This window comes from Sturnus vulgaris, chromosome Z (genome assembly GCF_052056855.1).
Source record: "Sturnus vulgaris isolate bStuVul1 chromosome Z, bStuVul1.hap1, whole genome shotgun sequence".
Lineage (NCBI taxonomy): Eukaryota > Metazoa > Chordata > Aves > Passeriformes > Sturnidae > Sturnus > Sturnus vulgaris.
The window spans coordinates 26,004,151-26,031,845 of NC_142283.1; the positions used below are offsets into that span (position 1 = coordinate 26,004,151).

Here is a 27,695-nt window from a genome sequence, read left to right on the forward strand (position 1 = left end):
ACCCGCAGGTGGGTTGCAAAAGTGAGTTGCCAGACACTCGTAAAACACTGCCAGACACCTTGTCGGATCTCTTACCGCTTCCCAGGGACAAACTGGGACCCCAAAACCCACCGGGCATCTCTCCTGCCGTTAGCTCCTGTTGCACGGGGAGGGACACATCCCTGGGATGGGGGCATCAGCGGCGGGGAGGAGGAGGGCTCGGGGTACATCCTGCGCACCGCCCGGGCACCGCCGCCCGCCGAGGGAAGGCGAGGGGTGCGGCGCGGCCTCCCGCCCTCCTTGGGCCGAAACCACTCCCCGTAAGAAAGTCACCAGGGGGTGGGGAAATGGTAACAGCTCCAGGAAGCCGCCGGCAGCACCAGGAGACACCGAGGGGAGGCAGCCCGCGGGGTGGCAGCTCCCAGCCCGCCGCAGCAGCCATGGGCTCCCCGCAGCGCCCGCCGCTCGCCCACGTCTTCAAGGGGACCTTCGTGCACTCCAGCGCCTCCGCCCCCATGGAGATCCTCCACGGACACCTTCTGGGGGTGGACGATAACGGGACAGTGAGTGGGGGGCTCGGGCGGGGTGTGGCGGACGCCGGTGGGTGCGGGCGGCGGGAGATGCCCGGCAGTCCCTCCCCGGGAGCCCGGCTCTGCCCCCGCAGGCTCCGCCGGCGGCAAGGGAGAATGACCCTCTGCCGCCCCGATCCGCGTCCAGGGGTGGCGAGGGGCAGGGCCAGCTGCGCCGGTCTGCGGGGGGAAGGCGAAAAATTTTCGGACTCCTGTCTGTCGGGGCAGGCGCTGCGGAGAAGGGATTTCGCACTTTGCGGGAGCTGGAGGTAACCGGGATGGAGCGTCTCCTCGGCACAAGTCTGCAGCTGGCGTAAACCTGTTTTTGAGGTGTGCTGAGTGTTGCCAGAACAGCAGCGTGCCTAGACCCGGCATTCTTTCAGATTCTCTGTTTTCTTTCAGTTTCACAAGCTGCTTTTATATTCTCAAGGAATCTAAACAGCGATGGTGAATAATAGCTGCGTATCCACTGCACAGCCGTCTAAATGAGGTTTTTTTTGTCTTCTTGTCACAAAAACAACCCCAACCAACCAAAACAAAACAAAACCAAAAAACCCCAACCAAACAGGAAAACACCTATGGTATATACACATAAAGAGTTAGAAAGATGGTGATGTTGGGTATTTCAGTAGTATGAGCCAAGCTTAAAATAAGCTCTGTGCTTACTGATAATGCAGGAGAGAGTCTGGCAGGAAAGCAATGTCATTCCCGTAACAGTATCAGATTTGAAACTCAGTTTTGTAGTGCAGGTTGTGTAAGTAGACTGGTGATTTCTTGTAGACTCAATAAGGTATATGAGCACCCTATATAAATTTTTTAAAAGTAATTTTCTCTCTTGTGTCTAAATAACAGGCTTCAGTGTGTCAGGCTTCCACAACATTTGAAATCTGTGCAAAGCACATTTTGAGCCCTAACAGTGTTTATTTTCTCTATTCACACGGATCCATTAGGGCCTGCTTCAAGACAGCTGTTGAGGAGTCTGGTGCAAGGTGTATCAAAGGCTGTGAGGAGCTGTATTTTGATGAGTAGAAGGGAAGTAAAAACTTCCATAGTTTAGTATTGGCTGGTGTTCACTAAAACAATAGATTTGAATGAAAAAAGGTTTGGCTGGTGTAACTCAGGTGCAGAAGATAAAAATTCATACACCATCCCACTCTCTTTGATATAAATTTCTGGAAAATTGTCTATACACAGCATCCATAGGAAATCAAGCATTTTTTAGAGATCTTCCTAAAAAAGAAGTACCTTAGTAAGCTACACCTAGGGATCTGTGCTCTCACTTACTCTGTCTCCTTCTCCTAGGGAACAAGGATTCACAGTATACTGTTTTCCTTGCATAAATTGGCAGGTTTTTTGGTTTTGTTTTTTAATCCATTAAAACCCTATCTTCCTAAAAATAAAACTCTCACCAGAATACAGTGACAAGCACTTTTATTTTATTATCTTTTTATTACAAATTTTTGACATGATAGTATTCCAGGGGCTGATGCAGTGAGTATCCCATATGCTCTCTTCTCTCCCTGTTACTCATAGTGTAGCCTCATGCAGAGCAACCACTGGAATCACAGAAGACTTGGCTTTTCAAGAAAGACATAGTGATTAGAAAATTGCTTACCTTTATTATTCAAATTTACACCAAAACTGCTTCTGTTTTCCTCCTAAAGATGTAAATTTAACTAAACAGGTATCCTTGTTTTGCCTCATGTTGCTGACTCCATCACAGAAAAACTTTGCATGGTGTCTGACACTGTGTATAAGAGCTTGTATGTACAACTGGGTCTGTTTTGCAGTATAAATCCCTGTATGTCTTCCAAGCGATGTAAAATGTCATGTCTCTCTGCTTTGCCTCTGATGAAAAGGAAGTTTTATGAAGAAAAGCGTTGCTTTCATGTATAAAACCCCAAATTATCATCAAGTTAGCAAAGTAAGGACCATATTTAACTGAGTAGTTTGCAGAGCAGTGTAGTGTCTCTCTTGAGACAGGCAAAGAGAAAGGCTAGCATTCCACAGGGTATAAAAACCAGACAGAGGTGCAAAATGTGAGTTGTTATTGAAATGTTGGTGTAATTATCCTAGGTGAGTAGAATCTTAAGTAAATAGAAAAAGGTATTAATCTGAAAGCCCTTGTGGAAGTCATGAAAAGAGCAAGAGTTGTGGAATAAGGATTTAAAGCATAAGGTTTGATTTAAGCCAATTGGGACTGTCAGCTGTACAAGTAGGAAGGTACCAAGGTACCAACATCCATCTGGAGTTCATGGCTTAGCCTTTCTCAGCAGGCTAGGCAGTTCCTTTAGCAGCTGGGTCTAGCAAATGTTCTTGTCTCTCATTTAGCCTCACATTCTAGTTTTGGGAACTAGGAAAACAATAGGCATCATGCCTCTAATTGAAAGAACAATTTAGTAACTGGGAGCAGGGAGGGAGGAAAGCATGTGGGAGGCGAAAGAGGGATGTTCTCATGTTCACCTGTGAATGTCATAGCCAGAAACAAAGTAAGACAGGCACTGTTGGATCGAAACAAACCGTGGTGCTTCAGCCAGTATCATTCACTTTCCATCCTCTTGTTAGCAAAATATTTTCGCTGTGGTGCTTGAAGGCACTCAGGGCTTGCTACTCAGGGTTGACGAGTGGTTTAGTTGACCAGCTGTGCTCTAATGGAAGAGCTTTGGACATCACTTGGTATACAAGAGGCCTGAGTTAGTCACAAGTGTAGGGAGATCTTTACCCCTTATCTTTGGATACTTTAGCCCCATTACATGGGTAACACATGAGAACTTATGGAAGTGTTTGGACAATGGTGTTAGCAGCCACTGATTCTGTGTTTTGTGATATACCTTTCCCAAAGTTCCAGTTATTCTCCTTGACTTCCTTTTTTAAAGCTTAAAGTTCTTAGTCCTGTGCACTTTCCTTGACTCTGTAGTGACTCTGCTGTAGAATTTCTTCTTGCTTCTACAGTGTTGAGGTGCAGAACTAATTTAAATGACTGTGCATCCAGTTGGTTGCCTTGAATGCTCAAGCAAATACTGGAGCAAATATCCAAGCATAAGATCCCAAGGAGCATTCAGCATTAGAAATGTGCTCAAAAGCAATGGTGAACAACTCTTGGCTGACTAAGAAATTCCATTGGGAAGTTTGAAAAAAATGTAGATGTCTTGCTGATTTACCCATAGTCGAATTAAACCATAATAAATCAGTTTCAGGTTTAGAATTGATTTCATGCATCCAGCTTCCTTGAAACATATTTTCTTCATTTTTCCATGATTTAAGTATTTTATTTTTCTGCATCCTAAGAGTACATAACAGCCACTGCTTTTCCATGGCAACGCCTGTTTTCAGAATTTGTCATCTGGTGTTTCATGTTTTTCTCTCTCTCTTTTTTACCTCCCTCTTCACCCATCTCCCCCCCACAGCAGTTCAAACATTGCTCATTCTGCATCCATTTTGACCTAAGTATCTGAATGATATTTTCTTTATTGCACATCAGATATTTCAGTAGCTCTGTATTCCAAACCTTCTGCAGTTACATAGTTGATCAAGGTGGATGTATTCCTCTTTGCATAGAGGACTATACTGCTTCTTGTGAACTATTAATGGAATACAATAATATCACAATTTTTGCTAGCATGGTATTTATTTATATGACATTATTTAAATATTTTTTCTGTCTGAAAATCTGCTCTTTAGACAACATAAATTATACCATGATTAATTTAAAAGTCTAGGCAGCCAATAACTTCTTGTCTACAGTTTAGCAGCCTTTACACTTTAGCAGCTTTGCTTATCTTTGTCTATGGAAAAACCAGAAAATGTTAAATTTTTTTAAAAAGAAACAGACACATAAAAAATAGCACGTTAAAAATGCTAAACAGTGCTTTTTTTAGTCCTTTTGCTCTTCCTCCTAAGTTTCTTCCTATTGCCATTTTACAAGTATTAAGTCTTGCCTTTTAAAATTGTTTTTGTTTTTGTTTTTGTTTTTTTTGTTTTTGTTTTTGTTTTTGTTTTTGTCTTTGTTTTTGTTTTTTGTTTTTTTTAACTGTTGTCCTAGAAACTGCTGTCATGAGGGTGATACAGGCCCTCAGTATGGACATCATCCCAGGAGCAGGAGGATACTGGTAGCAGCAAGAGTAGTCCCTTGAACTTAGGGAAATGAGCTCTTATATTCTACTCTCATACATCTCTACAGGGAGTTAGATGACCATGAATTTGTTTCTGGCAGAAGCTATGGTTAGAGGCAAGAACTTCTGTAAGCTCAGATAGGCAGTCTCTGGCCAGGGGAAACTTCCAAGTCCTCTAAACTGTCAAATGAGGAAAATTGGATCCCACCTGAAGCCTGTCGTGGGCATTGCTGTTCCTAGGCTCCACAATGTCTGTTTCCTGGGGAGCTGTTATGCCTATTAGTGATAGACCAGGGAATCAAAGAGTTGAGAACTCAGCTGCTAAGAGTCATGTTGTAGATTAAAATACCACAGAATTTAAAAATAAATAGGAAATGTGCTAAAATTCTGACTAGGCAACAGCAACTCATCATCAGTAGAGTCTATATTCTCTAGGAGTCAAATGGGGTTGAGTTTGGCTCCAGATTGTAGGGTTTTATTTTGAAATAGACAAAGATCTCAGCATCCTTTTAGCCTATTCTGTAAAATAAAAATATTATCCACCTTTTCCCCCTCAATTTCTTTTCCCATCCTAGGCAATGAAAAAATGTAGAGAGCCCAACATAAGCAGAAAATTAGAAAATACTTAGCTTGATGCCAGTAAGTCATAGGCGAAGCAGGTAATTTGACCCCTCTGGTTGTGAATACTGTACCTGCATGCCTGTAAGTCTGTTGTACTCCTCCTCAGCAAGTGACTGTACTGCTAGTATGATGTTGCATTACAGGACACTAAGGTCTGTGCTGTTCTGCCTATGTATTACCTGAGAAGGAATTAATTATTTTATTACAAGTTACAAGGTGGGTGTGGTTATTTACCACATTATGAGAAGGTGTTTCAAAATCATGCTTGATAGTCAGGAAGAACAAATGTTTAAATGCAAACCTAACACCTTTGTAGTAGGTATGTAGAATTGGTTTAAGTTATAACTTGTTTTGCCTTCACGTAAAGCTGATGTTTAAAGTATTTAACTCTGTTTTCTTTTTTTTAGATTGTGTTTGTGGAACAAGCTGATCAGCTAGAGGAACTGGCTAAGACGTGGGGGTTCAAAACATCTGACATAAGACAACTCAGTAAACAGTATGTGTTTTGTTAAGATTAACTTCAGCAAATGCTGTTTGTTCTGTTGTTGCACAGAGGTAAAGAGAGTCTTTGGAATACATTTTAACAGGGAGCAATTAAATCCATATGATGCCCATAAATTTAATGGGCAAAATTCCATTTCAGTGCAGTGAGAGCTCTTTACCCAAAGATGCCTGTGTTCTGGATGTGACTTGGAGGATGGACAGTCCATCTTCTTTTTGCATTCCTTGGTTTGGGATTGCTGACATGTCAGCAGATATGGCTGAATTGTGCTGGCTGATGTGTACCATACAGAACAAAATGCCACATGGAATTTTCAGGCATAATCCCTTCTGTGCTCACAGAAGTAAGTGCCATTCTTGATATTATATTTTATATCCCTTTTGTTGGTAGTGGGCTGTGCCTAACATAAAAGTTTAGACATAGTAAATGTAGGGAACACTGACACTGCAAATATGAAACTCATTTGCTTGGACTTAGACACGTTCCATAATAAAAATTAATACAATTAGAAGATTTAAACCTTCTAAACACAGAGCTTTTGACTTCTCACTATACTGCAGCTTTTTTCTTCATCCAGTGAAATCCCTAGCTTTTTGGTGAAGTGAAAAAGTTTTGAACTGTACCTACTATGCTTTGCATGTAGTAGCACTGTAAACGCCTTGTGGCTTAGAATTGAGAGCTGCAGCATCCCTCTAGTAATCAATTGTTAAAAAAATTTTATGCTTTGCTGAAAGGCTAAACATATAGTATATATGAGTAACTAGATATTTTCTTCACTTGAAATTGCCAGAGGAAAATGGAAGGTGCTGAAAATATAAATCAGATTGAAGAGGACTTTTCAGCATTTATAGCCTGCAAGAAAACAGAATGAAGGGGAGCAAAAAAGAGAAAAAATTCAGTTCATTCAGTAGCCAGGGAGAAGGAAAAAGGAGTGAGAGAAATGTTATTAAGAGGAGTGAGAGAAAATTAAGGAGTTTCAGCACAAAATAAAGTAGCAACTTCCTAGTAATGTTGATATATTCATCCCTGTTATTGCATGAACATTACACAGCAACATATAGTTTACAGTTGCATTGTAAATATGACTTTCTTGTCAAGATATTGAGCAGAGCTTTTTTCACTAGTGTTTGTGTCTGCATTTTCAGACATGGCGTCTGTTCTTCCATTAAGCCTTGAAATAATTGATTTTATAGATCTATAAAGACATATAAATAACATAGAGGAAAACTGGCATGTAGAAAGTCACATTTTGTAAATATAATTGTCTGGAGGCATTCCATCTATACCCATATTAGGAAACAAGACTATGTACAAATCTCTTTTTCAGATAGATTCTACAGTGGAATAATTTTAGTTATTTTGAAGTCAGTTCCCCTTTGTTTGTTGGCATTTAGAGTGGGTCAATATTAGAGATAATTAATCATGCTTTTTTACTTCTTTTTCTCACAATTAGATATATGTATTTTGCTGTGTAAATGATATTATTCAACTGCTTCATACCAAAAGATGGGTATTTTTAAAGCAGGGTGCTGGAAGAGACAGGTTAATCGCTACTTGCCCTTTATTCTGGTGGATTTTACTCAAGTATACTCTTTAAAACAAAGCTAATTTCCATGGAGAATTTTGAGGCATTTTGGATTATTACAATTTTATTTTCTTTCCTTAGTGAATTCTTCATGCCAGGATTGGTTGATACACATATTCATGCCCCTCAGTATTCATTTACTGGTACAAGAGTAGACCTGCCTCTTTTGCAGTGGTTGACTTCGTACACATTCCCAACAGAAGCCAAATACCAGGACAGTGGTTTTGCAGAAGAAGTGTACACCAGAGTTGTTGTAAGTCCTGCAAACAACATTTACCTACTTGACGACATTCATTTTTGTGTAATATAGGTATGTTTTCAGAAGGTCAGCAGAAAGAGCAGGGAATGTTTTACTGTCATGGAAACCAGATAAAGCCAAGATAGCCACTGTTCTAATTGCTAGCCAAGACTGTCTGTTACTAGTTCCAGTCTTGTTCTGCTGTAGCTGGCAATAGAGTTCATTTAATCACAAGGTTAACAATGAACTGTTTATCACCTTTTCTGAATACAATGACCAACACTCAATCTACTGTCAGAATTCGTGTAGCCAGCAGGTGCATACAACCTCAATGCAGCAATAATCAAGCATAGTAAAAAAAAAATAAAAATTCAGGGGATGTTTCCTTTTCCACACAAAAATGCTCCATTATGAACTCACCATCTGCAAAAACCACATGAAAGACAAGATATTTCTCATAGATGACAAATCTGGGGTGTTCTGGAGTAATAAAGGAAGACATTGCTGCTGCTGAGGTCCTTATAGTGCGAAAGTCTTTCACTGCAGGAGCCTTAGATGGAGTCTCTCTGTGGTATTGTGAGACAAAGAAAGACTGTGTTCTGAGCTTTATAAGTGTTTAAGATCCACAACAAGCAAGACAACAAGATGGACAACAAGCAGCTAGGTCATAATGCAGACTACTAGTTCTCTCCTATAATTGAAATTTATCCTTTAATATGTAGACTGAAATATCTTCAACAGATGAAATTATTTGGCCAGCATAATTTGCCTTGCAACTATCTATTACTGTGACAGCATCTGTTGTCAACATAATAACAAATCTGAAATAAATAGTTATACTGTTCCTTGCCACACAAATTTAAAACGAAATTACTTTCTGCCATCTGCCATGATGAAAACATGTAGGAGCAGCTTGATCATAAGCTCTAGTGACAAGCACACATGCCTTCAACTGCTTAAAACATAGAGGTGACCCCACCTTTGAGCTGTGTGCCCAACACAGTGCAGGATGAGTGACCCCAGCACACCTAGAGACCTCACCCTGCAAGGTGTGTCACAATATCCAGAAAAGAGCTGCCAGAGAGAGAGAGAGGGAAGTTAGCTGTGGGAGCCTGAACACCACAGTGAGGCTCTCCCCATGTGAATCAAATAGAAAAAGGTCAAGAAAATGCCTTCACCCACAGAAGGTATAGAGTACCAGTCACTCTGCAGTGTTAGAACAGGAATAAAATTTCATGGAACAGATGTTTTTTCAGAAGTGTCATTGTGCTTTTGAAGTTGTAATGAAAACACAGTGTATTTTTTAAATCAAAATCCTGTTTCCAACAAACACTTTCTATACTCAGCAAAAGAAATAATATAGGTGAATTTTTCCTGCTTTTAGCTGGAACCTTCTCTTTGTCCTGATGATTTGGAAACAGAATGTTTTTAGATTTAATCTAACAATGTTGTTAGGATTTCAGAAGTAGAGAATTATGAATTTTAAAAGCTAGGAAAGACAAAGGTAACTTGTCTGAATAACGACATTGTTATTTTTGAGACTTTTTTTGGAACTTTTAAAGATTTTCATTTCACTGTTGTAAGGAAAAGACAGAGCTTGTCTTCATGTTTGTCAAATAAAGCCTCTAGCCTTCTTCCAAACATTGTGTTGGATGTCCCACCTCCTGTCTCATTAAAAAAAAAAAAAAATAAAGAAAATTGTCAAATTGCTTGGCAGCCAGAACACAAAAGTATAGTGTAAGCCTGTATGTTGGATAAGTGGTCAACACAGTTTGCACCAGTCCCAAGGACAAGAGAAGCTACAATTTCATCATGAATTAATGTAACTAAATACCTGGTCATTTACTATTATGTTCCCCAAAAGCAATATGAAGAGATGTCAACCACCATTTCCTTTCAGATGGTGTATTAGATAAATAATTAGCTCATACTCTGAGCAGTTGTGCTCAGTTTACTTTTACAGTTAGGTTTGTTACTTTGTATTTGGGGACAACAAAGGTTTTTGATACATGAAAACCTGACTTGTTTTTCCAGCTAGATCAGGTTGCTAAAAGAAAACCACCATGTTCTCCAAAAGCTTTGCTTTACTAACACTAGTTAAACAGTGCTTCACTGTGAAAATTGGAGTCTTTCATAACTAGGAAATAACAAAAATGACTAGTTGTTTGTATTTCTAAATATGAGTTGGAGTATTCCCAGTTTGGGGGAAGGAATATAGACTAGTTTCTATGGGTTTAGTCATTGTAAAAATTCTGTGAGGAATTTTTTGTATTTATTAACCCTCAGACTTAAAAAAGCTTTTATGAAATTAAAAATCTATATTTTTACCTTCCCACTTCACTGCAAAATTTCACAATAACTAAATGTTCTTGCAATTTGAAATGAAACTGCCTGTTCTGCATTTTGGCAGCTTTACTGATTTTTTTCCCAGACAGTTGAAACTGATTTCTTTTTTTAGAGACGAACTCTAAAGAATGGCACGACTACAGCTTGCTACTTTGCAACAATTCACACAGATAGTTCCCTTCTTCTCGCTGAAATTATAGGTAAGTCTAACAGTGAGTTTTGAAGGATATTGTGTGGATCACGTTAGCTGAAGGAAAAATGTTTAGGAGTTTTAGACTAGCTAGGGATTTATCTTTCTCCTGATTGTTTTTTTATTCATTGTAGCTGTCACACTGTGTCCCCAAACCCCACTTTTTACCTACGTTCACTTACGCATCTCTATCCTACTGTTGCTACTCCTTGTCTCTTCACTCCCAAATCTGCTGCTGGCTGAGCTTGAATTCAGTCTGCTGGACTTGTTCTCCAGCTGCAGCTCTCTGCTCTTTCTAACCTTCTCTTATTTGAGGTTTAAAAGAATTGAATGACAGGAGGCCCAGTCAGTGCATTAATTTCCTGATACCCTGAGGTTTCAGCTGATAATCAATGTCAGAAACTTTCACACGCCCTCTGAAATCAGAGAAGTGGAAGCTGCATCAAAATCTTATCCTTCCCTTCTGTTCACAGTTGCAAATGCCTGCTGTTTGAAAATTATGTAGTTCTTGCAGGATTTTTCAAGGCTCAGATAGCTCATAAAGCAGAGAAACTTAATAAAAACCTCAAATTTAATAAAAAATTACCTAGTCTTTCTGATTTAGCAGGAAAATTTTGAAGCCATTACATTAAACAATTCAAATAGTAAAAGTGGACAAAGAGAGCTGATTTAGACATTTGACATTTGACAGCCTAGAGTTGGACATTATATGCATGTTTTACACATGAGTTCTGATTTATTCATCTAGCATGGGTAAATCTCAAGAAAGATGCTAGAATAGATCTGGAAATTTCTCCCTTTAACTGCATGTGGGAGGCCTCTTAGCAATCTTGTTCCTTTCCCCTTAAGGAGAGATGGTTTGCTGAAATTTTTGTGCCTTCTCTCATCTCTGGGTAGTCATCTACTGCAGCTACTGTACTTTGATGCCTGTGTTTCTCATCCTCTGTGTCACAGACATCTTCACATACTTCCATTAAGAATTCTGGTTGTGGTTAAACTACAGTAAAACTACAGTAAACAACTTGTCGTTTATAAAGTTGGGTATTAATATGTAAGACAGATCCTATTTGAATGTTGTTTGTTTCCTTATTTCCTTTGTTTTTTTAACCTTAGAAGTCACATGAATGATCCTAACTTAGAGACAAGAGAAGAGCAGAAATTCTGGTCATCTTAAATGAAGCTGGGTGGAGTGGACTTTGGTTTTTTATTTCAGTACAAGTTTTGGTAATGGCTTCTGAGAACAAGTGATTCTGAGGTTTATATTCTAATGCATCTCAACAGATAAATTTGGTCAACGAGCATTTGTTGGAAAAGTCTGCATGGATATGAATGACAGTGTGCCACAATATCGAGAGATTACTGCTGACTCTGTCCAAGAGACAGAAAGGTAAAATGATAAAATTGATGGCATAACCCTGTAAAATAAGATTTTCATGCATCTGGAAAGTGAATGTGAATCTCTCTGAGCTTGCAGGTGTGAATTTATTAGCAACAGGTTTTTTCTTCCAACAATACTGTCCCCTACAGTCCTGGCAATTCCTGAATATGCATTTGCTGCACAGACCAAGTAGCATATCTCTGGCTTTTCCAAAGAGAGGAAGAAATCACAGATCTAGGATTTGACAGGATATGTGTGTTTTCTGCTGCCTGTTCTCCTTTTCACAGCTGTGTGTGGAGGTCATGGGGTTGGTGAGGTGGCAGCCAGTTCCTTTATCCTCATTAACTTCTAAGCTATTTCCTTCTACCATTTAGGTTAAGGCTTTATTCAAGTTGTAGAACTCAGCTTTCATATATCCCATTTTAAACATTTCCCCATCACGGCACCAGTCCAATTATTCCAACATGAAGCTTCTCCAGAAGGAGAATCAAATGAAGGCAATGTTTGTAGTGGAGGAGGGCTGAGACTGGAGTATGGCAGCTTACTATCATGTTTCTCTTGTGTTTCACACCTGTGCTCAGAAAACAGTCAAGCAGATACAACTCTTCTCATGGGACTATCTATTTACTTATATAAATGTTTCAAGTGTCATGCTGAAAGAGAAAACCCCTCAGAGTAATATAAATATTTTATGACACTTGTGTGAGGTTGCTCCCTTGTTTTTACAAATCATGCTAAAGACATGACAATAAAAGTTAGAAATTGTCATTTATTTCTAATGGTGTTTATATTTAAAGACATTTTAAAATCATGTAGTATTAGTTACCTTCACTCTTCTAACATTTGTTTTCCTCTATGTAAATCCTCAGCTCCCATAATCTGGCACAAGTCCTGCCAAATGGGCCTGAAAGAAGCAGAACTTCCAGTTCTAATAGTTTTAAAAACTTCAGAAAGATCGAAATAGCTGTCTTTTAAATGTCTATCTTGTGCCTCCAACTCATTCCTTTTTGGTCATGTAATAAGAAATGTTTCTCAGCTTTGGATGAGAGGTTGCCACAAATACTCCATTGCTGGCGAGGGAAGAGAGAGCTGTGTGCTTCTTGGCATGGATCTGGAGTACTTTCCTGAATCACAGCAATACAATTGCAGAAGGATGAAAAAGCTATTTCATTAAGAGGGTAATATGTTAGTTGGGTTTTTGTTGTTTGTTTTTTTTAAGAATCTAAAGAAATGTGATCTGTCACACTGTCAGAAAATGGACTACACTCATTTATTTAGGGTTAACACCCAGAAATATTTATATTGTATGCATGGAAATAAGATACAATTCCAAGTGCTTCATGTATTAAATTTAAATTCATCAAGGATTTGAATCTACCATTCTTTGTCAAAGGGGATATAATAAAAAGTTAGGGAATAGAACTCTAGATTACTATATATGGTTCTATTAGTTATAGTCAGCTGCAAGGATGAGAATCTATGTTCAAATCTGTTCTGCTACAGAAAACACTGATTTGAAGCTGAGCTTCTTTCCTTATAGAGAAGTACATAAGCCAACAAACTATACAGTATATTTGAAAAACATATTTCATCCCATTTAATCAGTTTTGAAACAGGTCACACTGTTCAAAGAATGTGAGAGAAGGAAAACAACCAGATTGAAATTTTGGCTTGTCACCTGGGCATTATATTTCTGTTAAGAGTTTCTGCTCAAGTGAGTACTTTATTATATCAGGTTAGTCAGTAAGAGGAGAGAAAGGCAGATTATAGCTAATTCACTTTGCATTTTGGCTCTCAAATTAGACAATGGTGGGCTCAAACTCCTTTGGCCATTGCAAAAGTCAAACTCAGGTCTCTCACTTCCATCTGGTGATCTAGCACAAGCTTCAGGGCTGTGAATGTAGCCTCTAGCATAATTTTCTTTTCCCTCTGAAGACATTTGATAAAAATGATACAACATGTGTTGTGATAAAAATTACACAGTTTTCATACTATGAATTATGACATAAAAATTCACAGAGATCCTGTTCAGAAAGCATCTCAAACTGTCTTCCAGAAGTCACTTACTTACACTGAACAAATGTGCTTTCAAAGATTTTCCTCCTTCCAAAGCAGGAGGAAATGTAGTTTGCTCATCTGCATTATCCATAGTGACTGCTTAGGGTTTTTTTGTAAAGGTCTGAGGTAGCATTTTATTTAACAGAGTTAGTAAATCTTTATTTTCTGGGAGGTAGATCATTTGTATGCTAATATTAATGTACTCATGTCCAAAAAAATCAAGGGTTCTTTAAGTGAACAAGGACATATGCATCTAGTGTAAAATAGAAAACATTTTTGCATCTTTTAAAATTTGGATTTTAAAAGGTTTAAATACTGCAATTTGAATTCATGGACAGATAAATTTAAGTTTAGTTTGTTTTTTCTATCTTCAATATTGCAGCTACAGGTTATAATTATGATTTCAATTCATTTAATGTAGCATGTGTTTGGTTTTCAGGGAGAACTCAGAATAATTACTGCTTGTCTAATGCTAAGTATTGCAATGAAAAAACAATAGTCTGCATGTTCAGAGTCAAATTCAAAACTAGGATAATTGGATGTCACTATCCCAACTTCACTGTGTTCTCTCTTTTTATTTGATCTGAAAATCTGGCTCAACATTTTGTAAAAAAAATGATCTCTCTGAAATGTTTAACAAGGTATCCAAGTATTTATTTTTTATATTTTTCATAATTTATAAGGAAGACAATTCATAATTGTCCATATTAATAGAGGACAGATTTATAGCGACTTTATTTCTACCCTTTTCAGGTTTGTTAAAGAGCTACTGGAAAAGAAAGTAAGTAGTGTTCTTTTTTGAATGCTTCATGAACACATGAAGTAATTAATCCTGCTATCCAAATCTGTTGTCTTAGTGAAAAATCAATAAATATACATCTTTCTGTTAAATAGACAGATATTACCACTCTGAGAAATGTTCTGCTGGTCATGTCCATTGAGAAATGGACTTGAAACAGCGTAAAATCACTTTTCTGTGCTCAGAGCACAGTCATGTCCTGTGTGTTTCTCTACTGAGTTTGAAATACCTGGCTTCCTAGAAAGGACAATTTTCCATTTCAAAAGGTGGAATTCAGTTTATCACTCTGTGGCATATAAGAAGACGGACTAATTGAAGGAATTCTCACCAGCAGAAATCATAGTTTTTTCAGTAAAGTTACTAATCCACCATAAAATTAATATTTTGGATCAGCACATGTCTTAAAGTGTGTTTCTAAAGAAATTCATGCTTACACTCCCGTGGTAAACATAGAAGTTTTTGCTCCAATATTATACATAGTAGTACTTTTCTTATCAACCTTTGGTTTTCAGTGGCTTCTTTTGAAATCCCTTCTCAAAATATTCAAGAGCAGTTCCCTGGAGTTTAATGCCTAAACCATATGTATCAATAGTTATGTCTAAACTATGCATTACTAGAGTAAGCTGGCTAATGTGCAAAGACCTGAGCTCCTTTTTTTCTGGAAGATAATACAAGGAACTGCAGCCCAAGTTATCACTTTCCAGCTTGTGCAAAATTCTTGCCTCTGACTGATGACAGAATTGTAATCCTGTTGACTACTTTTTTAGGAAAATTTAAATCTAGACATGCAAGGTGTAAACCTCTGTAGTTCTGGTGTTTTCTCCATTGTTTCCTACTGTATAGCATATCTGGTCATACCACTATTCTTCCTGTCTAGGGAGGTTAGGTGTTTGTCACTATTATAAGTAGAGAAGATTGAACAACAAAATGGCTTTGGTTTCACAGAAGCTTGTAGTTTTGCAATGGTTACAAAAAAATACCTGGTCATTCAATTGACTTATTTCTCACTATGCATGTAGACTGTCAACAAATATGAAAAAGTATCCAGTGCTTCTGAAGACTGGTAAAATTTCAGTGACTTGATGATAGTTCTAATGAAAACCAATTCTTTAATGACGTTCAGTAAAATTGTTGTAAAACACCCCCACTTTCATTCTCTGTTTCTGCAATGAAATGCCTAATGAAAGCAAGGAAATGACTATACAGCTTAATTTGAGTTGGCAAGGATGCAGTAAGCAATAAGCAATGAAGACAAAATGTAATTGCCATGTATATGCTAGTCTTACTTATGGTAACTGAAATATACATGTAAAATACAAATGCCGTCTTCCATTATTTTCAGTATCCCAGAGTACAGCCTATAATAACCCCTCGCTTTGGCCCCTCCTGCACAGAGGACTTGCTGAATGCCCTTGGGGATTTAGCACAAACCCACGATCTCCACGTGCAGGTAAGCTCTGAGAGCTTTGTGTGACATTTAAATGGTGTGGATAGACAGTATGCTGACCAGCTAAAGATTCCTTTGGGAGGAGATACATATCTGCTGCCCTGATCTCAGCATCCACTCTGTTGTAGGCTTGTTCTCTCTTTTACCTCACAATCACATCGAGTATTATTTTATCTATTATTTTAACATCTTCCAAGAAATGGAAGTGGGGCTGTTGTGTCACCCACTACTGGGATGGACACGTGTACCATCTCATATCACTCTTAAAGGAACAAATGGAGCTGCTTCTTTAGGTTCTATGTAAACTTCTTCCTGTCTGATGAAAAAAGAAATGCAAGGACTAGATCTAACTACAGGCTTTACAAACACCATTTTTTATAGATGTATGTTTAGCACCAGTAGATTGCTCAGAAGGTTGTAATCTTGGGTTCAATGCTCTTTAAAGGACTCACTCTATGCATTTTCTTGTCGCAGAGTCACATAAGTGAGAATGAAGAAGAAGTCAAACTTGTGGAGAACATGTTTCCTGCCTACCAGAATTACACTGAACTGTATGATAAAAACAAGCTTCTAACCAGCAAGGTAGCCACATAAAACCTTCCCCAACGTAACTTACATTAATCCATGTATAGAACATGATGGTTTAATGTATTTACCTGAAAAATTTGTATTGCTTTGTCAAAATCAGTGACATCTGGCGAAAAGTAAATTTGTTTTATGTTCTCTGTTGAGGTGTTGGATCTTTAAACACACCCATACTATTCCTAAGTATTTCAGAAGAGGTGAAAAATAAACGTATTTTATGTTCCCTGATTCATTTTCCAAAGGCTCCAAAGAGAATAAGAGCAGTGGGATTAGAAAGAAGCTAGATAAAGCTGGTATTGTAGGAACTGGTATTGTAACACAGCTGGTAGCTTTATATGTAATAAAGCTGGAAGCTAGATAAAGCTGGTTTTGTAATTCTTGGACAGTACCTAGTTATCCCTATATTCCAAGGATATTATCCAGTTTTTGAACACCAGTTTGCCTGAAGATTTCTTCTGTGGTGTTACATTAGGACCAAGTTCATTTTCTTCCTATGGAGAAGCAGAATTCAATTCCCTGTTGAATTCTGAGCATCAACCTCTCTTGAAAACAGGTGCACCTTACTGCTCTAACTATCCAAAAGCACTCATCTCATTTTATCAGCTGATTTTACCATGCTTTGAGAGGCACACTAACCTGAAGAATTGAAATTCATTACAGCTTTATTTTGGTGAGATAAATGTACAGTACCTGCCCACAGTAATTACAGGTTGGAGAGCCAGGGCACACCTAATCAGACAGTGGACTGCCCATGCAGAAGGGAATATGGGAAAATATGCAAAAGGGAATAGGTACCCAGCTACAGTCACAGTACTTAAACATCAGTCAAGTTAATTCAAAAATTTAGGAGAGAATTTTCAGACTCACAAGGGACAGCTGGAAACTCCCTGGGAATTAGCTACTGAGCTTCTGTTTCTGTGCTTGAAATTGTACACCAGTAAATTACTTGTTTACTGTCCTTTTTACTTGAGAAATCAGTATGGACTACAGAAGTATGTACACAGAATTAACCATTGTTTTCTCACATGGCCCTTTGCATGCTGATTTGATGTTCTAAAGAGTTTATTTGTGCTGCAAAAGCACAGGTCTTAATTCTGTGACTTGTATGCATACAAGTGAAAATGGAAATGAAAAATCCTGATTACTGGTGCCTTCTGGAGTCAGGCTCCTGAATATTTGGGAAAACATTCTATTAAACAGAAGCATAGCAGTAGAACCTCAGATATTGTCTCCCCATTCACTCAACCTAAGACACCAAATCAATTTTTTTAAAGTGTTTTAAAAGCAGGGGGTTTTAGGAGCTGTTGCTGAAATATTTATTTTGTTTTAAAAACAGTACAGATTGGCAGGGATATGCTCCGCTAGCTACCATATGTAGGTCCTTATCTGAAGACGTGGCTATTCCTGTGTTTTCAGCTACACTGAGTTTGATAAGTAGAGATGGGAGGAATACAGTGCTATTAGGAGGTGCTCAGTGGAAGCAATTCTCGGTGCCATGCTCAATTTTATGTGCAGATTGCAAGACCTTACAGAGCTCTTGCTCTTCTCTTTCAGTGGGCATTTGGCATATGACATAATGCCAATTAGATTTGGATGAGAACAAATGGGTTATGCACTATCAAATTATCCTATCCTGTACTTCTATGTTTTTCTTGTGAGCTTATTTTTAAACTCAGTTATGTACATTAAGAAATAAAAGTAATGTATCAGTTGCATAAAAAATTGGTTTATCTTACTTAAAGAATATTTTCTCTCTCTCTCTCTCTCCCTGGTGCAAACCTTTAGAGAGCCAATGGGAAATATACTAAGAGTACATACATCTTCCATTTTATCTGATGTATTCCTGATGCATTAAGCCCCAGTACTTACTCTCTGTGTTAGCTACAAAACAGAAGTTGTAAGCTTGCTACAGTGCTAGGACAACTGGGAAGTTCTCTCTTTTGTCTTTGGTCACTGCAGTCACTGCAAGTGCAAGCACTCTGTATTCTTATATTTTAAAAATACAAAAGAGCTGAAGGAATGATATGTTGGGCACACTGAAATTAATCCGTTTTTTCCCTTGTGGGTTTTAAGAGCTTAATTCAAGAAGTGCATTAATGTCACTAAATGGTAACATGTGTCCTTTTTGGCTATTTAAAGCACTGCAGCAAACCTGACAGCCACAGAATTAAATGAAATATTGAGTAAATTGGTGATTCTCTTTTTCTTTAGACAGTGATGGCACATGCCTGTCACCTTTCTGAAGAAGAGCTGAAACTTTTTAGTCTTCGTGGAGCTGCAATTTCACATTGCCCCAATTCTAACTTTTCGTAAGTTAAAAAAAAAGAAAATAAGAATGGTATATAATTAAATAAAACTGTTGTTTGTGCTGTACCCTGAGTTGATGCTACCATTGCAAAGCTATTTGTATGATACCTCATTGCACCATAAATGACATATTGGATTGAACATGACCATTCATCATCCACTTCTTCATAGCATGCTCTGGACCGATTTGTGGTCTTTCAGTTTAGTTATTGCATCTCTATCCATATCTGTATAGATATTTATTTTCTAAAAATTTGTTTCTTTTGCCTGTTCTTTCAATAGTAGATTCAAAGCATGTCCCTTCCCCCTGAAGCATGCTAATGTTTTGGGGGAATGGACTAGAAAGTCTTCTTTCTGTTGAGCAGACATGAGACACTGCATGGGTATCCAGCCAGAATAAATAATAAACAAAGTCTTGTACACATTAGGGGAGAGTCTTTGTCATAAAACGGCTCCGTAGCCCTGCTTTTCCTGAACTTTTTCTGCATGTAGCACACAGAATGTGTTTCTTCTCCCAATCCAGGTTGCGCAGTGGTGTCTTAAATGTGCGAAAGGTTCTCGAACACAGTGTGAAGCTTGGTCTTGGCACAGGTTAGTAGTTTGCTGTGAATGTGGTTTCTTCTGGAAACTACTGGGAGACACCAAAACATTCACCCGTTCATGTTTAAAAATCAGCATGTCTCCAACCTTTGTTTTTTCCACTGTAGTAAAGAAATATAGATTATTGAAATCTAGTGTTAGTCCAAAATTGTTTTAAAACAATTTCTTTTTAAAAAGAAAAAATTAAGAGCTTAAGCAGGGCTTGAACAACAAATTTTCAGGTTTCTGTTTTTGTGTTGTGTTGTGTTCTATTCACCTGACTATGTGTGAGAGCACCTTTATTGGGAATTATGCCTTCAGAGACTGTGCTTAGCAGTAGAACTTGTTTACCACATATGTCTCTTCATAATTTTGAATAAAGCTTATAGAAATTTGACACAGAGAATTATACCAAAGTTTGTTTCTAAGAGTCTGATCCCTTCTAGATGTTGCTGGTGGATATTCAGCTTCTATGCTTGATGCTATAAGAAAAACAATGATGGCATCTAATAGCCTTCAGATCAATAAAGTGAATGAAACAGGAATAACTCTTGAAGAAGCTTTTCAGCTTGCCACTCTGGGAGGAAGCCAAGGTAAGAAGAAAATTCTTTAGTGTTCACAGGGAGCTACAGCTCTTTTTGATTGTATGTCTTCCTGTGTTCATGGGAGATTCACAGATTTTCTGGTGCCAGAGTTAAACCTAAGTAGTGGGCAGAGATAATCATTCAGTTTCTCATACTAGGCTTTCCAGAGAAGAGTACCCTGTTAATGCTGAGAGTTTAATAACGAAATCTTGATGGTTTTTCTGGGTTGTACATTTGCTTTGCAAAGATCCTCAGACTTCTTAGTCATAAGGCTATAAGTGCTTATCTATTTATTGTACCAGCTGGAAAGTTGTTTTCTCAGCAACCATCACCCAGAAGAGAAACTGCAATTACTGTAAAATCATGCATTATATTTGTCATCAGTTTCTAATTTTGCTTGTGCTTTTTGAGCTGTCAGTGAGGCAGTTTGTTGCAAATCAAAACATCATGCAAATCTCTCCTCACTCAGGGAAAAGCAGAAAATTTAAACAGACTTTCCACCATGGTTGTTCGAAACACAGTTTCATCTGCAGAATGGAGTCATATAGTATATGGGTTATCCAGTTTTGGAGGACCAGTTTTGTTGTGTGCACATAAAAATAGATACAATTTAAAAAGTTTTAGTGGAACTGGTATGATTTAGCAGAGAGGAAATCCATACATAAGTGAAAATCTATTGTTTCAGTGAGCAGAAATGAGCTCACCACCTTCTGAAGCACTGGTCCCAAGTCTTCTCAGTGTAAACATGTCTGTGGCTGTCAAAAAGCTCCACTGGGAATTATTAATGGCTGTTTAAAAGACGTAGTGAAAATGTCATCAACAGGTCTTCTCAGGACTGTGTTTCCTGGAGAATGTAATGAGGGAAATAGAGAAGACAGAAGATGAGCAGGGAACAAAAAATGTTCTTTTTCCTGCAGTATATACTGTTTCACAAAGTATGAGAACAAACTAGCTAAGACACAGAAAGGAAGACTTATAAAAATCCCAAACTCATATGTGGTTTTCCTTCCCAGCTACTCTCGTGCTTTTTCTATATTAGGTTTCCTTAGTAAAGTGTTAATTTTGTATATTCATTTTAAGCTGTAATATTCTTATTGAATCACTTTTAAGGGTAGATTATAAATTACTTTTACAAGCTTTCAGTAACCTGGATACTGAAAAGGAAAATTTCAGTAGCAGAAATTTGAATGAGTTGGGGTTTTTTTCCAATAATTTGCTTTGTTAAGACTCCTAAACACTTGTCACCCTCTTGTGTTTAATCTAAAAATTGCATTCTGCTCAAAAATCTGAAGGAACATGAGTTCAACACTGTAGTTGAAACTAGTAGCTAACCAAAATATTTCATAATTTGTAGGAGTTTATATGTCTTTAAGATATTGTGGTATTCCTGCCACCCACAAACTTCACTGAAGTTCCTTTATCAGAGCAATCTGAAAACAAATTAAAAAATTATTTGCAGATAATGCTCTTTGCAGTTATGCTCTTTGATAACTTTATTTCAGAGTATTGGAAAAATTAATTAATCCACAAATACTTTCTACAACCTAAAACAGTCCTAATTTATTTCTAAAGAGGCAAAAAGACTTCTCTTGAGGTATTCTAAGTACTTGCAAGCACCCAGCCCCTGAAGATGAATACATAGGTTTTCAGGGCATGTGGACCTGAGAACTTGTGATTGCAATGACACTTTGGAGTAATAAAGCTAAATAATGGACCTCAAGCTGAGCCTTACAGGAAGGTATTAGATCTTCAGACTGGATATGATAATTTTTCCACACCAAATTATTCTTTGTTCCTGCTAATTGCAATTACTCACCGGACACCTCTTTTATTATCATATTACTATATATTACTATTGCAATAGGCCTATACGACCTTTCAAAATTGCTTAAACTTTGTAAAAAATGCAGTCTAATAACGCCTTAGCAGGGGAGCTTTATTATATGCTTTATGGCTTCTCTGACTTAGTTTCATTGCCCCATTTGGAGTTTGAATGTTTTTGCAATATAACCTATAGTTTCCTAATTCTCTTAAGAGGTCAGGTGCTAACATACTCACTATTTAATTTGTTTTGGGGTTTTCCCTTGTAATAATTTAATTTTTTGTTTGTCTTATGAATATTTCAGGTAAGTTACATGGTGGAATGAGGCTGGTCCTGAAGACGTGTTTATGAATTTATTTTCTTCTTCAGCTCTAGGACTAGATTATGTGATCGGAAACTTTGAGGTGGGAAAGGAATTTGATGCACTACTAATCAACACGAAGGCTTCAGATAGCCCTTTTGACTTGTTTTCTGCTGATGATTTTGAGGTAATCAGAACAGGATTGGTGATCAAAAAAAGTGGTGGAAATTATATGGGGAATGTCCATGATACAGACAGAAAAGGTCTCTTGGGAGTGATTCTGATGACAGGAATTGGGTGTACTACACCTAAGCCTAGATGTTATATATTTATTTTTTCTTCAAAATTTTGCTGACCCCAATGACAGTGTCATAACACCATGAGCAAAAATGCATGTAATATGTTTAATGCATGATGTTTTAGCCCAAGATGACAATTACAGTTATCTATTTGCAGTGACAAATGGCGGTGAAGAAAAAGAAATTTAGTTTTAGTCAATACTTAGAGTTCAGACTGAAAAATGGCAACCTGTTCCCAGAGAAAGGTTAGGTTGCCTTTTCTACATTGCTGTTACAAAATGATGCAAGTGCTCAAGATTAGCTAATTTGAGTTAAAAGCACAGTTTTTATGCTAACATTAAAGCAGTATTGGTTTTATGATATGGAAACACCTTCTCATTCAAAAACCTCCTCTGACTAAAAAAGATAATTAAAATCAGTTGAATTTATAGAGATGCCCGGACTGCCCAGAAACAATTCCAGTTCTGTAAAAACTATTATTTTAATGTTTAAATCTAAACCTTTTAAGCTAAGTTATTGGTCCTTTGGACTTTACAAATGTTTAAATTTTGCCTTATTTTCAAAAAGTAAATTATGTATGTTAAGTTTTGATTTAATTGTTACTAGGGATATTTAGAACTGTTTTTATCAGTTCTTTCAAGCTTCAAATGATTATGATCCACGACAGCAGATATTGCTTTCTGAATTTGTTTTCTCCCATTTTTTTATAGGACGCTCTCCAGAAGTTCCTGTATCTAGGTATGTTTTGATTTTCAGTCCAAGTTGAATTCTCATTTCCTACATCAAACGTTGTCTAAATTAATGTTGGAATTAATAATAAATTTATTTTTATATAAGTAAATAAACATTTGTTTGCAGAAATTAAATATATTTATTCAACTCTTACATGAACATTAACATGTCCCTAATACATGGTATTAATATTTTACATTAATAAATAAAAGCTGGTTTATAATTATTTGTAAATATGTCTGGGCAGTGTCTGGACAGGGGCTGTGCTGCTGCTGTGTTGTGGTGTTGAGGTGCCTGGTGCCAGCTCTGGCCACAGCTGTCGTGCTCTAAGGAGACTTTTGCCTTTCTGAGGAGCTGTCTGGGCCACACCAGCTTTTCTGCTGGCTGGTTCCCAAACCAGTTCAGATACTGTGCAGCAAATAATTTTCGGGGTTTGGATCTACTGAATATACAGAAAATCCATGACACTATTGTAGCAGCTGAATGCTGTGTTTATTTAAAAAAAAAGAACACGTGCATTGCTAAAACATTTATTGGTCTTTGTGGTAGCCCTGACTAATTCTCTCCAAGTGGACTTTCTTAGTTCTAGGAAATGATTGTTGCAATTAATGTGTTCCAAAACTCTTTTTATCAACTGAATAATTTTCATTAATTAAAACAGTGTTTGTATTTATGTGCAAATCTCTGTTTTGACCATGTTATTTCAGGTGATGATCGGAATATTTCTGAAGTGTATGTGGCTGGAAAGCAAGTGGTTCCTTTTTCAAGCTCTGTATAAATTTTCCTCCATTTTGCTTTTGCAAGACACTCTGCTGATCATTCTGCATCTGATTTGGAAAAGATTGATTAAACACAGTGCCTGATCATCAGGAATGACACCTCACTTTTAGATAATGTTACAAAATTTCAAGCACTGAAAAATTTATTAGACCTTTCAAGAATTACTTTACCAAAATTTTCAGAGTTTTAAATTTAAATTTCTTTGTAAAAATGTCATTTGATATGGGATTTGATAAATACCTTATTTAAAGAGGACACCTGCTGCTCCGTTTAGTAATAGTATAGAAAGCATTATGTGGAACAATGGGATGCTCATTGTCTATAGGAATTTTAAAAATCCCCAGTGCTTGTAAATTGATTTTGCAGGTAATGAATACCATGGGACAATGCAATTTCCATAGTATTATCATCTAGTATGGAAAAATCAGTGTTATTTTGGAAAATGTAGTTTTTCCTAGGAGCTTTTAAAAAATAATACTTTAAGACATTATTTTTTAAGAGGAGTTAAGTAAGTGTGTGTTTATGAATAAATAAGAATCCTTATCAAAGAGTTTAGAATTGTAATTTGTAGTCAGACACTCCACTGAATTACCATGATCTGAGTGATGGCTGAAACTTCTGTTAAATTAGAAGCAGGCACTAAGATGTCTGTGCAGGCTACACAATGGCAAACAAATTATGAGGGTTTTCTGGACTAGAGGGAGTGTTTCATCAAGTTCAGCATCCTGCAGAATCTTCCCAAACTCATTTGCTCCTGACTGTTCAGACAGGATTATAGGATGTCCCTTCTCCTTTCTGTAAGGGAAGTGAGTGCATTTAAAAAAATTTCCGAGAAAAATGGTCTCTTTCCAGCCATTACCACCTTTGACTTGAGGTGGAAATTGTCACTAAAAAAAGTAGCTCAGCTTTACTGTGCTTTTTGCATTTTTCAATGTGGCAGCCATAATTTCAGCCCTGTACAATTCCAGGGTTCCAGGTAAAAAATATGCCCTTTTTGCTTTGGAAATCTGTGTGACTTCCTTTCCTAAAAAGGCATATTTCCCTGCTTTTATAAGAGGTGGGGTTTTTTGTTTTGTTTTGTTTTGTTTTGAGGGGGGGTTGTTTGTTTTTTGGTTTTTTTCTTTAATTTTTTTTTTAATTTTTTAAAGATTTGTTGGATGAGGGGATTTCTTCTTGTTTCTCTATTATGTTTTTGCAACACAAAGGATGTAAGCTTTAATTTTAAGGTTATTAGAGACCTATATTGTATTTAGATACTGTAAACATGTATTGAATATGATTTTAAGGCTTGCTTCAAACTTCTTTGATTTCACTAAGCCTTGTTTCGCACTTTTATCTCACTGCCTGGGGATATAGGACTTACCTCTGTTCACAAAACAAGGGAGGTCACTGCACCAAAGTTTCACTTCATGTCTACTTCAGAGAGAGTGCTTGGCCCAACGCCACTCATAATGTTCTGATTTTAAAATCATTTTCAGAGCTTATGTATTGTTATGATTACGCCTACATGAGACAGCATAGCATCAAGGGGAAGTGTAACAGCAAATCTGGGCACTTAAAGCAGTACAGTCTGTTCAATGTGGTTTTTTTGCCAAAGCTGAGGGGCCGTACCAAACAGCAGGGAATGACCATCAGGTGTCTTGCTGACATCACCTGGATGCAGCCACTCGCTGAGGGCTTGCTCCGGTACCTGCCAGGGTGCTGCACTGTGCCACTGCTTGCCGAGGTACAGCCTTCCTACCCATCATCTTCAAAGACTTCTAAGGCTTTAGGAGTCAAGATATAAGGATTAAGATTTACACATTCCATCAGGCTGTTTTCTCAACCATTATGTTTTTCATGTGTCCCAATCACCTACACGGTAGCACATTTGTTCCGCAAGTAACAGCCTTCAGCTCTTTAACTTGGTTTCCTGATTCAGGGAAATTTTTTCTCATGAATTTTGACATGAATTTAATTGACCAAATTTCACATTTCAAAACCAAAGAACTGTGAGACACATGTTTTAATCCTCCCAGTTACTGTTTGAAACTATTTTTAGGGAATTACATGGTTTTCAGCTTTGGCTTTCCTGTGGTGGAGAAAAACCACACAACTTTGTGTACAATGTATGCTAGTGCCCTACTTCTTTGCCTCCAGAGCTATGAATTAAATCAATGCTTTTATTTTAGTGGTAGTCTTAACTGTCTCTGACTTATTTGTTTTCCCATTATTTTGTGGTGTTTTTAAGAAAGGGATTCAGCATTTCTTCTTAAAATAAATACTTTTGGGGGTGGACAGGTTGCTTATTTGCAGTCTGAGAACACACTAAAACTTTAACAAATTCAGGACTACACTGCTGGCCCAGTTATGAAGGGACTCTCCAGGATAACTGCTGCCAGTGAGCTTTGTATCTGAATTTTTACTGGGTCATGAGCAGCTTGACTCTTGTTAAATTCAGGAAAAATGTAGGAACTCATCTTTTGATTATAGCTTTTCTAATGTCTAGTATCCAGACATTATCCAGACATAGCAATGGAAAATCACGTTTTAAAGAATCTCAGGCGGAGGAGCTCTGCCTGCAGGTAGTGCCAAGGGGCTGCCTGCAGCACTCTGCAATGCCTAAGACCAGGAGGAGCAAGGCCCAAGATGGACAGCATTGCATTAAATGCTGAGGTGTTTAGGGGTAAAGGAAAGAAGTCTGAATTTGATGTTTGAGGAATGGAGGAATTTATGTAACAAATAAACGGAGGGTCTTTTGACAACAACATTTTGGTAGAACTGAATGGAGAAAAAAAATGTGCTGCCAGAAAAGTTAAGTGGGGTCATCTGAAGCAGTCCCAAAAGCTTGTTCAGTGGAAGATGGCTAATGCACAGAAATTTTAAGATTTTAGGTCATACGAAGAATGTAGTCATCAGAATTCTCTGAAGTAATTCAGGGAAAATTACTCACTAAGGTTCACTAAGGATCCCACTGTGAATTTTTGGTTCTTGACACTCTGTACCTGTGTGTAGATTGCCAAGATGTTTGTTTTGGTGGGGGAGGATCAGTGGATAAAAGCAGTTACTGCTGAGACTTACACATTTGCACTATATGCAGTTCAAGACTACATTTATTCTACTTCCTTGGATAGATGCCCCTACTGCATATGCACTTTGAAGCAGGTCAAGCAATGGATTTAGATTCTTAGTGTCTCTTTTAGAGAATGGAGTATATTTGGAAGGTGACTGAGCCTCCAGTGTAGTTTCCTCCAGAATAACTTTAATTCTTGTACATCAAAACCACCCTGCAAACTGAACCAAGGCTCAATAAGGGAGAATGATTGGGAATTTAGAACAACATTATTGTCTCAAACCAAATGCTAATGGAGGCTAGAACTTGACCTATCTCCCCTCTGTCCTCATTCCATCACAGAACTTACTAGCTGCATACAAATTGAAGCAACCTTCTTCTACCTTCTTCCCTTTTCCCCAACACCACCCCCCTCCCCCGCCACCAAAAAAAAAAAAACCAACCAAAAAACATGCAAACCTTAAAATGAAACAACTGAACACTATGGGGATATGAGTATGTGGAAGAAAATAGAGGAATAATTTTTAGTCGGTATAAATTGACACACATGACAGTATAAATTGACTGATTAAAGATAAAACCTCTGGAAAAATGTACATGCAACAGATTCCAGACGTCTCTCCCCACAAGTTCTCTTACCAGATGGTGGATGAGATCTTTCCTTCTTAATATGTCTTTATGTTCAATGGTAGCACACCATTCAGACAAAGGGAAAAAAAAGAGTATTTGTGTAGAGCTTGCTTGTTGGGACAATATGCTTACTGTGTTCTATGGTCAGACGAGCACTTATTTATTATAAATAGAATGTATTTGAATTATTGTTATATGTT

The 27,695-nt window shown here is 37.6% G+C and overlaps 1 protein-coding gene across 3 annotated transcripts; it reads left to right on the top strand.

Annotated features, from left to right (window-relative positions):
* Positions 1-339: 339 nt before the first annotated feature.
* Positions 340-25,983, top strand: GDA (guanine deaminase). 3 transcript variants are annotated; one of them, XM_014886305.2, is made up of 14 exons: positions 340-542; positions 5,689-5,777; positions 7,450-7,621; positions 10,065-10,152; positions 11,424-11,529; positions 14,332-14,359; positions 15,720-15,827; positions 16,299-16,406; positions 18,621-18,718; positions 19,240-19,307; positions 19,742-19,888; positions 22,071-22,189; positions 23,012-23,039; positions 23,741-25,983. In XM_014886305.2, the coding sequence occupies exons 1-14, from the start codon at positions 420-422 to the stop codon at positions 23,809-23,811; spliced, it is 1,353 nt and encodes a 450-aa protein (XP_014741791.1). In that variant the 5' UTR covers positions 340-419; the 3' UTR covers positions 23,812-25,983. The 3 variants fall into 3 exon arrangements, with proteins under 3 accessions (XP_014741791.1, XP_088013285.1, XP_088013286.1); XM_088157159.1 differs by lacking the exon at positions 340-542 and adding an exon at positions 777-878; XM_088157160.1 differs by lacking the exon at positions 340-542 and adding an exon at positions 1,019-1,038.
* The last annotated feature ends 1,712 nt before the right edge of the window (positions 25,984-27,695 follow it).

Excerpts from the sequence above, each read along its gene's own strand:
- GDA (XM_014886305.2), top strand. The coding sequence starts at position 420 with ATGGGCTCCCCGCAGCGCCCGCCGCTCGCCCACGTCTTCAAGGGGACC. Across the intron at positions 543-5,688 it reads GGGTGGACGATAACGGGACA|ATTGTGTTTGTGGAACAAGC; the intron begins GTGAGTGGGGGG and ends TCTTTTTTTTAG. Across the intron at positions 14,360-15,719 it reads AAGAGCTACTGGAAAAGAAA|TATCCCAGAGTACAGCCTAT; the intron begins GTAAGTAGTGTT and ends CATTATTTTCAG.